This window comes from Cetorhinus maximus, chromosome 7 (assembly GCF_964194155.1).
Source record: "Cetorhinus maximus chromosome 7, sCetMax3.hap1.1, whole genome shotgun sequence".
In the NCBI taxonomy this organism is placed as follows: Eukaryota; Metazoa; Chordata; class Chondrichthyes; order Lamniformes; family Cetorhinidae; genus Cetorhinus; species Cetorhinus maximus.
This window is the reverse complement of record NC_135885.1, coordinates 78587034-78600794: the sequence shown is the minus strand read 5'-3', so window position 1 is coordinate 78600794 and position 13761 is coordinate 78587034. Positions and strand designations below refer to the sequence as shown.

The 13761-nt window shown below is 41.9% G+C and overlaps 1 protein-coding gene across 1 annotated transcript; it reads right to left on the bottom strand.

The window, feature by feature from the left end:
* Nucleotides 1–1938: 1938 nt before the first annotated feature.
* On the bottom strand, nucleotides 1939–8886 carry LOC144682418 (beta-1,4-galactosyltransferase 3-like). Its single transcript, XM_078544828.1, has 3 exons — nucleotides 8440–8886; nucleotides 2098–2333; nucleotides 1939–1980 (listed from the first exon to the last, which is right to left on the bottom strand). The coding sequence occupies exons 1-3, from the start codon at nucleotides 8687–8689 to the stop codon at nucleotides 1939–1941; spliced, it is 528 nt and encodes a 175-aa protein (XP_078400954.1). The 5' UTR covers nucleotides 8690–8886.
* Nucleotides 8887–13761: the final 4875 nt, after the last annotated feature.

The window sequence follows — 13761 nt, the reverse complement described above, 5'->3', positions numbered from 1 at the left end:
ATATAGGAATTAACATGGCCTGTGTCCTCAGTGCATTTCTCTACAGTAGCAAGGCCTAAACAACACATGCTAGGCAGGAGAAAAGACTCAACAGTTTCTATCTTCGCCGTCAGGCATATCCTGGGCATCTTTTGTTAAGACAAGGTCACCAATTCAGAGGTCCGGAAATGATCTAATTCCATCAGTATACGCTCATTGCTAAGCCAACAACATCTGCGCTGCTCATCACATTCATCGGATGGATGACGGCTGTATACCGAAAGACGTTCTGTATGGTGAACAGGCCATTGTGTCACGACCTCCTGGGCGTCCATACTTCCACTACAAGGCCACCCACAAATGAGATAGGAAGATGGCAAATAATGACACTGACAACTGGGAGACAGTTGTTGACAGCAATGATCTCTGGAGGCTGACTGTTTGGAGAGGCATTAGAAGAGACAAGCAGAAACTGAAAGCTCAGCTGGCTGGGAAGAGGGCCCAGAAGAAACAGGGACCAGCAAATCCTGAATCTTCTCAGTCTGCTGTCTTCCTCTGCAGCAAATGCAGCAGACAGCGTTGCCAGAGTCAGGCCCCTGTACCACACCAGGCAATGCTTAACAGAGTTGATCACCGTCCGCAGCACAAACCATCGTCTCACAAGACACAAGGCTGCCAATGATCTAATAACTACCAAAGTCTCAGACTTCATTGCCACACTGACTAGCTGGCTAAACCTGAACAAAAACTAATAGACTCAATGACGAAAATAGAATTTACAGGCCGGCACCACTAATTGAGCTTGTAACATGTATTACGCTTGCTACTTTGTAAAGTTGAGCTTTAAGGAATGTAACTATTCTTCTTGTGCAGACTAGCTTTCAGCTTTTGCTCAAACAATGGAAGCTTGTGAAACAATTATTCCAGCCCTGCATTAGGACAACATTGTTTCTAATCACTTTTCTATAAAATTGCAACACCGTTCTAATTACAATCCCAATCCTCAGCATTTTAAATTGTAAAAACTTGGATTTTTCCCCCTCCTCCTAAATACATCCTGCAAAGCCTATAGTGCAAATTGTGCAAACAGTGAAGTGAATCTGGTTATTTTAAAATAATTGATCAGCTTGCTACCTCAATATTTATTCTGCATTAAACATCAAATCTTGACCATTTAATTTTTAAAGATACTGCACCCTGTAAGCTGCTGTAAACAATGAGTAATTGACTACAACATGGCAGTATCTAAGGGTTAAATTATGAGGCGAGATTAGACAAAGTAGTTGCATTTCCTGGAATTTAGAAGGGCTGATTTGGTCAAAATTGAAGATATCAAGAGGAACAAATTGTTTCCATCGACCCTATTTTTTGCCGGTTGGCAAACCTAGAACCAGTGGGCGTAGCCTCAGAGTCAGACCTCTTGAGACTGAAATTAGGAAACATTTGTTCACACAAAGGGTGGTATAAGTTTAGAACTTTCTGCAAATGGCAATTTGTGTTAGATCAATTACTTCTGCTGGAAAATGAATGAAATGCTATGGATGGGCTAATCTCTAGGAATTGCTGGGCCAATTTTAATTTCTGCCACTAGAAGCTACAGTTGGTTACCACCTTAACTACAATCTCTGTCGTGGTGGGAGGAATTAAAAGGGTTAGAATGGACCAGAAGATCAAGCCCAGTGAATAATCAAAATCATATGTTGGCTATATGTAACCATAAGCAATGGGCTCAATTACAGATAGTTTTAAAATTAGGATTATTCATAATCAAATTGTGATATTAGATCCTATGACACTGCACTGTTAGAAGTTAATGATCCATTTAGATTTTTTTCTAAAGCACCAAAACCACAACTCAATCATCAAAATAGCTATACTTTACAAGAATGAAAATCATGTGGATGAAACTCTGATGCATACAGTATTTGTTCCAACAGGTCAACATATCTCTGAGCAAGATCAATACATTTGTACTTTAGACTTGAAAATAATGGTGGCATCCTGCAGGAATAACATGAAAGATTTTAAAAGCACACTAATAAAACTAGTAATCATTTTTTAAAAACTCACAGCCAAAGTCAATTAATAATGCTTATAAATATGCTTCAAGTTAATTACCTGATGGATGACATATATTGCATACTGAAGCTGTTGGCGCTGCAAAAATGGATGAAGGTAATACAGAAGATGGCGCAAATGTGGCTCCCTGTTTCGATGAGGAACAAGGATTGCTGTTTTATATTGAGCTTTGCAGTGTGGGGGAGTGTATCGTCCACCAGCTTGAACATATGGATTTTTTCTTGCAATTTTGCTCATAACTGGAATTTTCTGAAAGCTGATAGTCAGCGGTCCAACTGTAAATGTTGACAGATCAGTCTAATGAACACGCTTAAAGTAATACACATGACAAAACATCCTCGATTATAGCAGAATTATAATTCTCCTTACATTTAAAACAACTGTAGAAGAAAAATTGAGGCCCAAAGCCTAAGACCTAACTTGATTTAGGTCCTTCAGGAGGTTTCAGCACAATAAGTTCAAGTATATACTGTAAACTGAATTTTTTGGCAGCTACTTTCTGAACACAGTGCTACTTTTATTGCTCCAATTTCTTCCAAGTGAGCTGAAGTTGTACTGGAATACCATGCTAAACACAACCTTGTAAAATATTGCAGCCAAAAACCTTTTTAATTAGATCAGGGAGCAATTTGCCAACAGAAATAAGCACTTCTGCCTCTAATAGGATCATATGCCACAGTACCAAAATTGTGTCACAGAACCATCAGATATGGGTTTTCAACCACAAACACCATACATCAAAAGGGAGAAGCATCGATCAAACACTAAGTATTTCTTCACAGGGAGGGGAAAATACATTCCAATGAAAATCAAGTTTGATTGCTCTGCAGAAATATAATACCCATTTTTTTTTTGTCAGTCTAGCAACATTAAATGCCTACAGCTCAAGTAATTCAAGTGGTTCTGAAGCATTTTGGAACACCCTGGCAACATAAGAAGCACTTTGTAAATGCAAGTTAGAGGTTATATTACTGAAAAGAGAGACATGTTGCCAAAGTTTTTCATCTTGCACTCAATCAGGAATGCCAAATTTCAAATGATCACAGCAATTTATACTATGGGAGAAAAGGGTGCTGATTGATTGGCAGAGGCATTGCCATGGAGAAAGCAACATGGAACTTGGGCTATCCAAGCTCTGGAGTTTTTTTTTTAAAAGTGTTCAAGTTTTTCTGTGTGTGCAGAGAATGGGTCCCTGCATATGAACATATGTTGCTTCTAGCAAGCATAAATGAACCATGTTAAGAACTCAACGGATTATCTTAAATTGGTTGTTAGTGTAGCTATTAGCACACTCAGCATTGTTCAGCAAGTGCTGCCCAATCACAGAATCACATTTAACAGATGTTTTGTTTTGGTTTTGCAAGTTCCCTAACTGCACTGTAGGTGTACCTATACCACATGGACTGCAGCAGCTTAAGAAGGCTACTCACCACCACCTTCTCAAAGGCAATAAGGAATTGGCAACAAATGCTGGCCTAGGCAATGAATTAATAAAAAATGAACAAAGGCTGGTTGAGTGTAGTTTGTACTCTGCCTATTACAAACAACTGAACATGCTGTTTGAGTTAATCAGCCAATTGTTGGGACATATGGTTTATGTACTTGGCATCACACTGACACTGAAATTCATACATGACATTGCTCAGTTGTGTGGTAGGCAGACTAACATCAACTGGATTCTGCCATCCGTTCTAAAAGACAGTTGGGAGTAGGACATTTTGTCCATAACAGATTCTACAATATAGTATTGTTTTGATTTCTCTCAGGGTATACTTCAGTCTTGAGACCTTTTCAACAAGAGAAGTCATACTATAATCTCAAACTTGGGATAAATTTTTCTGAAGTATCAAAAATAAATTTCTGCATTCAGGATACAGGAGTTCTAAATAGTGGAACAACCAGAGAGATCACAAAGTTTTGGAGCTGATGTAAAAAACACTTTGGATTGATAGAATCACAGGCTACGTGAACAACATTAGATTTGCATCTCCAGTCAAAAAAAGTGAAATTCAACTTCAGAAGGGCCACAAAGGTTCAGGGAAAATCATCCACCTATCATATATCCCATCATATCTTCCTTTCTATTGATTTAGAAAGGAAAAGCTGGGAAGCGTTTAATAGGCAACAATTTTTTAGTCCAATTTGTGGTCGCAAATTTGAACTTCAACCCCGAGAAAACTTATAAAACTGGTGGGTACATTTTGTATGTGTTCTATAATATATCTCCTTGCTCAAAGCAAATGGGGAAGGTTAAAACTAAATGATTTGGGAGAACTAGCAATTGTGCCGTTGATTGAATGTATTACTGCACATCGCACAGTGTTCCAAACCTGTTTCAAGTTGTGTCCCATGATCAAGGAGTCAGGCCTTGAACTAAATTCATTGATTTTCCTACTTCAGTAGGAAAGTAGACAGGTAACACAGGCAACCCCATGAAACAGATCACATATTGTAATGGTTTGGAAAAACATTTCTATTTCCACTTTAGACCCCAGGAAATCAAAATTCCAGCATTTCTTTGTTTTCTATTGATATGCTGACATCCTCTTTTGGCCCATAATATTAAGTGCTTTTGAAACAAAGTAATAACCAAAATGTAACTTCAGTTGCACCATTAACCGTTCAGTGGATCTGGCTGGTATCCAAAAAAACAAAATTAGATAAACTGTAGTTTTGGTTATGAAGTAATGATAGAACCCATTCCCTCTACAACTGCTATGTAGTTTTTACTTTGGCAGATACCACATGCACAGGCCTCAATCAGCAAAGTCTTGTGGGATTAGGTTAGGCTGTAGAGGCATGTTTTTTAAAAAATCTAACACTTGAAAACTTGTCATGTTCACATTGATATGACCATCAGATGCACAGCCTTGCATTATCAGGATCCCCTTAGCACTGATCTGCTACTTAATCATTATGAAAGCAATTAAACAATTCCCCAATAGTAACAATGAGTGGCAAAGCAAACCTCAATGGAAATCAGCACAGTGCATAACTGAGAAGGAATTTGGACTTTCTACAAAAAAAAGGAATCGAGGGACGCATTTTTTCGACATGGATGGGTGATACTAATCTTCCCCTTTAAATTTAAGTAAAATAATGAAAAGTAAAATGAGAGAAATAGGTTTGTTCCAGAATCTAATTAGCAAGAGAATGTATTATAACAGGGTGAGACTGGCTTCAGCCACACATAGGAAAAAGTCGTTTAGTCTAGTTTCAAAACAACTTTTACTAGAATAGTACAATCACCAAGTCGGAAGGAAAAAAACAGCGGGCAAAAGCATGATTCAAGAGGAAGATCTTCAGGAGGCTTCTGAAGGCAGGAAGGAAGTGACAAGATGAAGGTGGTAAGGAAATGGTGTGCAAGTTGACTGAAGTAGCTTGTAGACTGAAGGATTGAGGATGGCTCTGAGGTGTCTGATAAATCCAATACGTGATGTGCAGACTCTGCCACATGTGCGGCAGGTGGTGCTTGGAGTGTTGGGTAGGTGGGTTGTTTTAAGTAGCAGGTGAATACTGAAGGCCCCTATTATAAACAATGCCACAAGAGATCTAGTTGAACTGAAGTGTTACACATTACACTTTGCTAAAACATTAACACTAATGGAGGATATTTATGAAATATGCAAATATAAACATCAGATTTGATCTTCATGCTTTGTAAGTAGATTAGGTCCCATACATATTACCAAAGTCATTGGAGATGGGGGGGTTACAAAAATGCCTCAAAATACAGGTGGCAAGTTGAGACTTTTTTTTAAGACAGAGGATCATTATAAATGATTAAAGATTCACTCAAGTTATGAGAGTCTAAACCCTGGAAGAGTTTACATAGCTGAAAAGTGTGTGCATATCTGTTATAGTCCACAACAGACTGATCTACACAAACAGGTTTAACAAAACATGAAAATGCCTCAACCCCTATTTCTCAGCTGCCACATCTCAGATTTATCAGGTTTGATTATTGTTGAACAGTCTATTCAGATTCAAAAACAAAAATAGCTGGAAAAAATCAGTCTATTCAGATTGTTCATTATAATCAATAAGTTTTGCAACACCACCAGTTTGTGTTTTAACAATCAGTATGGTCAAAACTCAATATATCACATGACAAATTCAGGACAATGACTGAAAGCCACAATTTCAAGATTAAGTCATTGCTTTGCATAATTTTTAATTACATCTTTGAGAGTGGGTGAAATCAATACACTGTCCACATAAGGCTACATCCCTCTGAGGAGATATATATACAACATTGAAAGGCCATATTTTCATGCAATTTCATCTGTTGATGGCACTGCTACCGACATCAGAAGGGCTCTCCCAAATGTTAAATGACAGGCTTCTATAGCCTCTCTCTAATAAAGAGCAAATTGACTTGCATTTATAGAGCATCCTTCACAAGCTCAGAATGTCCCAAAGTGCTTCAAAGACAAATATTTTTGATTTGCAGCTGGAGAGAAACAAAGCAGCCAAACTGCATACTGTAAGGTCCTACAGCAATGTAAGTGACCAGATATAAAAGCAAAAATAGCTGGAAAAGCTCAGCAGGTCTGACAGCATCTGTGGAGAGAAAGACAGAGTTAACGTTTAGAGTCTGTATGACTCTTCTTCAGAACTAGAGGAGTAAAAATGTGGTGAAATATATACTGTTTAAGGGGGGTGGGACAGGTGAAGCTGGATAGAAGGCCAGCGATAGGTGGAGGCAAAGGAGAGATTGCAAAAGATGTCATAAACAAAAGATCGAAGGGGTGTCGATGGTGGTGATACTGGCTAAAGGAGGTGCTAATGGTGACATTAAGAGTAGAAAGCAGGATGAGCAAGTGACAGATGGCCCTAGTGGGGGTGGGGGACGGTGTGGGAGAAAAGATCAAAATAGGCTAAAAGGTGGGGATAAAACAATGAATGGAAATAAATTTTAAAAATAATAGAAATAGGTGGGAAAAATATATATATAAAAATTTTAAAATAAATATTTGAAAAAAGGGTATCAAAAAGGGGTGAGGGTGGAGGAGAGAGTTCATGATCTGAAGTTGTTGAACTCAATGTTAAGTCCAGAAGGCTGTAAAGTGCCTAGTCAGAAGATGAGGTGCTGTTCCTCCAGTTTGCGTTGAGCTTCACTGGATCATTGCAGCAGGCCAAGGATGGACATGTGGACATGAGAGCAGGGTGGTGTGTTGAAATGGCAAGCGACAGGAAGGTCTGGCTCATGCTTGCGGACAGACAGAAGGTGTTCCACAAAGCAGTCACCCAGTCTGCATTTGGTCTCTCCAATGTAGAGGAGACCACATTGGGAGCAGTGAATGCAGTAGACCAAATTGAGGGAAGTGCAAGTGAAGTGCTGCTTCACTTGAAAGGAGTGTAAGTGACCAGATAATCTGTTTTAGTGGCATTAGGTGAGAGTAAATAAATGCTTTAGGGTAGCAGGGTCATTTGAGACTCAGGGGATGGTCAATGCCCTTTGCAAGTCACCCCAGGCCCAGGTAAGGGGCCCAATGTTCAGAGTTATGAACCACAGCTAACAGCAGAAACCAGTGAATTTTCACTGGTGATGGCAGAAAAGCTAGAACCTCGAGGGGCAATGGTTGCTTACAGGTGGAGGATCCTTCAGGATAAGGACTTGTATTTCCTTTAAACACAAGGAAGGCAACAGGAAACTCTCATTCTTTTCCCTAGTCATAATGCTCAATGAAAGTGAGAATGGAAATTCCCACAAGTAACTGATGAGGAAAGCGCATGACTATGGGGCATGGGGAAATGACCAGAGGACCTGCCCTTAGGCAAGTTACTACTACAAATAAATATTGACCTTGGGCATAAAGAGAACTCACCAGCTTTAAACTTCTTACACTCACCCAACAGGACTTCTTATAATGTTCCATCTAAAAGATTGACATCTCCAACAGTACAGCACTCCTTCAGCACTGAACCAAGTGCCAGTCCAGATTAGATTGGACTAAAACTCAAGTTAACCCCGTTTGTTTTGCTGCAATGGTCTCCCACTTCCCTCAAAGGAAGTTCTCTTCTCAGTAATACTGGCGTTAACATTTTGGGCATTATTTTTACCGAAATACAGGAAGTAAAATCATCTTATCCCGTTGACTGAACTTTCCTGATCCCTGCCCCACTCGAGGTTGACATTCTCCTCCCCACCATAGGGCTACTCCGGCTGAGGGCGCTGAACCCCCTCAGCCGGGACTGACAGGAGGACTACCCTGCCGAGTGTGAAGCCACCAGAGCACGAATAGTTTAAAAGTGGAGGAGCAGAGAGCTTTTTCCATTGTTGAGGAAATGTTCCACCCCCTCTGTCCTTCCTGAGAAACGCTCAGGAGAGCGGGCGCCAGGTAAGCCAGCGGCTGCTGCACCCGAGTTTATTCTTACCGAGCAGCGGCGACTCGTCCGGACAGCTGCTTAAAGTTTGTCGGTCTGGGCTCGGGGTGACCAGGCTGAGGTTGGTGTAAACATCGTGAGTTTTAGAATAATCCCAGTCACCGACGCGGTCTTCTTCATACAGGGAGCTGGTGAAGGAGCCGGACAGGCTGCGGCGGTACAGGAACAGCACGAAAGCCAACTGGAGGAAAGCCACCAGGAGCAGAGTGCAGGGCCGGTTCGGGGAGCACAGGCGGCTCATCCTCCCCACCGTTTCCAGTAAAGACACACAGCGAAACAGGATCCACAACCTGAGCCAGCTTACTGCCCAGCTTCACAGCGACAACACATCCCGGCGGCCACCTACTTCACGACCGAGAGCAGTGGACAAGTGACTCGGGGGAGCACAAACATGACAGCCGCAACCGTCCGCTCCCTCACAGCCTTCTTTCCGCACTGGCCCCAGGGGCGGTTACCACAGCGCGAACCACGCCCCAACCGCGCGAGCCGCTAACCCGGCCCGCGCGCCACGCCCCCGTCGCGGGAGCCACTCACCCACTTCCCCCCGCACTCCGGCCGCGCGCGGGCCGCTCCTCCTCCCCTGGCCGCGCGAGAGCCCCAGAGCGCGAACCACTCACCCGCCGCACGAGAAACTCTTTCCCTTCCCCCCCCCACTCCCCTTCATGGGCCGCGAGCGAACCCACGGCCCCAGAAGTTGTTCTCACAGCACGAAACCTGCCCCGAATCCGCTCACGGGCATTGCCCGTTACTGATATGCATGTGAGTGTTCAGCATTCAAACCCGTGTGTGCGTGGGCTGCTCTGAAGGGATGAATCATTGAAAGGGTTAAAGCACAGATGGAGGCCGGTCGGGCCGTCATGTCTGTGCTGGACCTCTAAAGGAGCTAAATTAAAAATTGAGTTCAGCCGAAAGGTCACAGATTTGAAGCGTTAACTCTTTCTCTCGCTCTACAGATGCAGACAGCAGTTGAGTATTCCCAGCATTATCTGCTGTTATTTCAGATTTCCAGCACCTGCAGTATTCTACTTTTGTTTTAGGGCTGAGTCAATGGTGCAGATAGAAGGAAGGTACAAGGATTATCCTTGTCCTGCTATTATCACATTCTGCTTTATAATCTTAATGCCACCGTCAGCACCTCCTTTAGCCCTTACCACTACTTAATTACACCCCTTTGTCCTTTTGTTCATGACATCTTTGTCAATCTCTCCTTTGCCCCCCACCTATTGCTGGCCTTCTTTCCAGCTTCACCTGCACCCCCCCCCCCCAAACAGTATAAATTTCATCACACTTTTACTTCTCTTTAGCTCTGAAGAAGAGTCACATGGACTCGAAACATTAGCTATGTTTTTCTTTCCACAGATGACGTTAGACCTGCTGAGTTTTTCCAGCATTTTCTGTTTTTGTTAGAGTGACTGGGATTGGCAGTAAGGAGTTGTCAAGACCTAGAATGGCTGTAGGTGGAATCATAGAATGATTACAGCAGAGGAGGAGGCTATTTGCTCATCATGTGCTGCTAGCTCTCTGGAAGAGCAATTCAGATAGTCCCATCCCCACTATGCCTGCATTTTTTTTCTTCAAGTGCTTAGCCAATGATAACACTTATCCAATGATTCTGCCTTTGGATGACTTTTAGATTCCCTTTTATGGTAGCTGCTAGTCTTTTCTCACACTATTTGCTTCTTTTATATCCTTTTACATTTGCCCTCTGAACTTTCTATACTTAAACATAGAAACTAGGAGCAGGAGTAGGCCATTCGGCCCGTTGAGCCAGCTCTGCCATTCAATATGATCATGGCTGATCGTCCATCTCAACACCATATTCCCGCTATTTCTTGATGCTCCTAATATCCAAAAATTGATCAATTTCATTCTTGAATATACTCAGTGACCCAGCCTCTACAGCCTTCTGTGGTAGAGAATTCCACAGGTTAACCACCCTCTGAGTGAAGAAATTTTTCCTCATCTCAGTCCTAAATGGCTTGCCCGTATCCTGGGACTGTGGCCCTGGTTCTGGACTCCCCAACCAGGGAAAACATCCTCTCTGCATCTGGTCTATCTAGCCCTGTTAGAATTTTATACATTTCAATCAGATCCCCTCTCATTCTTCTAAACTCTAGTGAATACAGGCCCAGTCGAACCAATCTCTCCTCATAGGACAGTCCTGCCATCCCCGGTATCAGCTTAGTGAACCTTTACTGCACTCCCTCTACGACAAGTATATCCTTTCTTAGGTAGGGAGACTAAAACTGCATGCAATACTCCATGTATGGTCTCATCAATGCCCTGTATAAATGCAGTAAGACATCCTTACTTGTGAACTCAGATCCTCTTGCAATGAAGGCCAACATACTATTTGCCTTCCTAATTGCTTGCTACACCTGTTTACTTGCCTGTTTACTTTCATTGACTAGTGTACAAGAACACCCAGATCCCTTTGTACATCCACATTTCCCAATATATCACTATTTAAATAATGCTCTATCTTTCTGTTTTTCACACCAAAGCGTATAACTTCACATTTATCCAAGTTATACTGCATCTGCCATGTGTTTGCCCACACACACAACTTGTCTAAATCACCCTGAAGCCTCCTTGCATCCTCCTCACAACCCCGCCCAGTTTTGTGTCATCAGCAAATTTGGGAATATTGCATTTGGTTCTTTCATCCAAGTCATTTATATATATATCATGTGTAGCTGGGGCCCGAGTGCTGATCCCAGCAGTACACCACTGGTCACCGCCTGCCATCCGGAAAAAGACCCATTTATTCCCACTCTGTCTTTCCGGTCTGTCAACCAATTCTCAATCCATGCCAGTATATTACCCCGATCGCATGTGCTTTAATTTTGCCCACCAGCGTCTTATGTGGGACCTTATCAAAAGCCTTCTTGAAATCCAAATACACCACATACACTGGTTCTTCCTTATCTATTCTACTAGTTATATCCTCAAAAAACTCCAGTAGATTAGTTAAGCATGATTTCCCTTTCATAAACCCATGCTGACTTTGTCTAATCCCGTTAATGCTTTCCAAGTGTTCTGCTACCACATCTTTTATAATAGACTCTAGCATTTTCCCCGCTACTGATGTTGGGCTAACTGGTCTGTAATTCTTTGTTTTTTTTCTCTCCCTCCTTTTTTAAATAGTGGGGTTACATTTGCCACCCTCCACTCTGTAGGAACTGCTCCAGAGTCTATAGAATTGTGGAAGATGACCACCAATGCATCCAATTCTTTTAGTGCTCTGAGATGTAGATTATCAAGCCCTGGGGATTTTTCAGCCTTTAACGCCATTAATTTCTAGCACCATTTTTTTACTAATACTGATTTTCTTCAATTCCTCCCTCTCACGAGACCCTTGGTTCCCTAACATTTCTGGAAAATTATTTGTGTTCTCTTTTGTGAAGATAGAGCCAAAATATGTGTTCAATTCTTCTGCCATTTCTTTGTTCCCCATTATAATTCCCCCTGTTTCTAACTGTAAGGGACCTACATTTGTCTTTGCTAATCTTTTTCTCTTCACATATTTATAGAAGATTTTACAGTCAATTTTTATGTTCCCTGCAAGCTTACTCTCATACTCCATTTTCCCCTTTTTGATCAATCTTTTTGCCCATTTTTTGCTGAATTCAAAACTGCTCCCAATCCTCAGGTTTGCTGCTTTTTCTGGCAATTCTATAGGTCCCCTCTAACACTATCCCTCATTTCTTTTGCAAGCCATGGTTGAGCCACCTTTTCTGTTCTATTTTTGTACCAGACAGGAATGAATAATTGTTGTAATTCATGCATACGTTCCTTAAATATTAGCCATTGCCTATCAACCGTCAACCCTTCTAGTAAGGTTCCCCAATCCATCATTGCCAACTCATGCCTCATAACCTTGTAGTCCCCTTTATTTAGATTCAGGACCCTAGTTTCGGATTCAACTTCTTCATTCTCCACCCTAATGTACAATTCTATCATTTTATGATCGTTCTTCCCCAAGGGACCTCGCACAACAAAATTGTTAATTAATCCTTTCTCATTGCACAATACCAGTCTAGGATAGCCTGCTCTCTAGTTAGTTCCTCAACGTATTGGTCTAAATAGCCATCACGTACACTCTCCAGGAAACCCTCCTCCACAGTATTATTGCTAGTTTGGCTTGTCCAATCTATATGTAGATTAAAGTCACCCATGATTACACTTGTACCCTTATTGCATGCATCTCTAATTTCCTGTTTAATGTCTTGCCTTACAATTCCATTACTGTTTGGGGGCCTATAGACAACCCCCACCAATGTTTTCTGTCCATTAGTGTTTCTTATCTCCATCCAAACAAATTCCGCATCATGATTTTCCAAGCCAATATCCTTCCTCACTATTGCATTCATTTCCTCCTTTATTAACAATGCTACCCCACCTCCTTTCCCTATTTGTTTGTCCTTCCTAAATGTTGAATACCCCTGGATGTTCAGTTCCCACCCTTGGTCACTCTGCAGCCATGTCTCCATAATTGCAACTATATCATAACTGTTTATATCTATTTGCGCTGTTAATTCAACTACCTTATTGTGAATGCTCTGCGCATAAAGATATGGTGCCTTTAGACTTGTGTTTTTAACCTTGTTCGTCAACTTAGCTTTATTTTGAACTATGATCCCAATTGTTTCTCGCCCTTTTTTTGCCTTCCACTTTTCCTTCTTACTTTTCTGTCTTTCATTCAGATCCTTGTTTCCCCTCCTCTGCCTCCCTACTCATGTTCCCATCCCCCTGCCATTCTAGTTTAAACCTCCCCAAACCCCCCCCCCCCCCCCCCCCCCCCACCCGCGCCACCGAGGACATTGGCCCCGGTCCTGCCCAGATGCAACCTGTCCTGTTTGTACTGGTCCCATCTTCCCCAGAACCAGTCCCAATGTCCCAGGAATCTGAATCCCTCCCCCTACACCATTTCTTCAGCCACGTATTCATCTGATATGTCCAATTGTTTCTCGCTAGCACGTGGCACTGGTAGTAATCCTGAGATTACTAGTTTAGTCTGGTTCTCACTTGTACTATCAAGCTGACATCTGTTATATGCATCCTTTTTCTGCTTCATCTTATTTCACTATCTCTTTCATCATCCAGAGAACTCTGGCTTTGTTTGCCCTACCTTGTCCCCTTGTGGAAATATACCTCAACTATGGATGAAGCATCTGCTCTTTGAAGGCAGCCATTTGTCCCATTACAGTTCTGCCTGCCAATCTTTGGTTCCAATTTACCCAACAGATCTGTTCTCACCTCACTGAAATTGACCCTCCTCCATTTAAGGATATTTACTCTCAATTGCTCTTT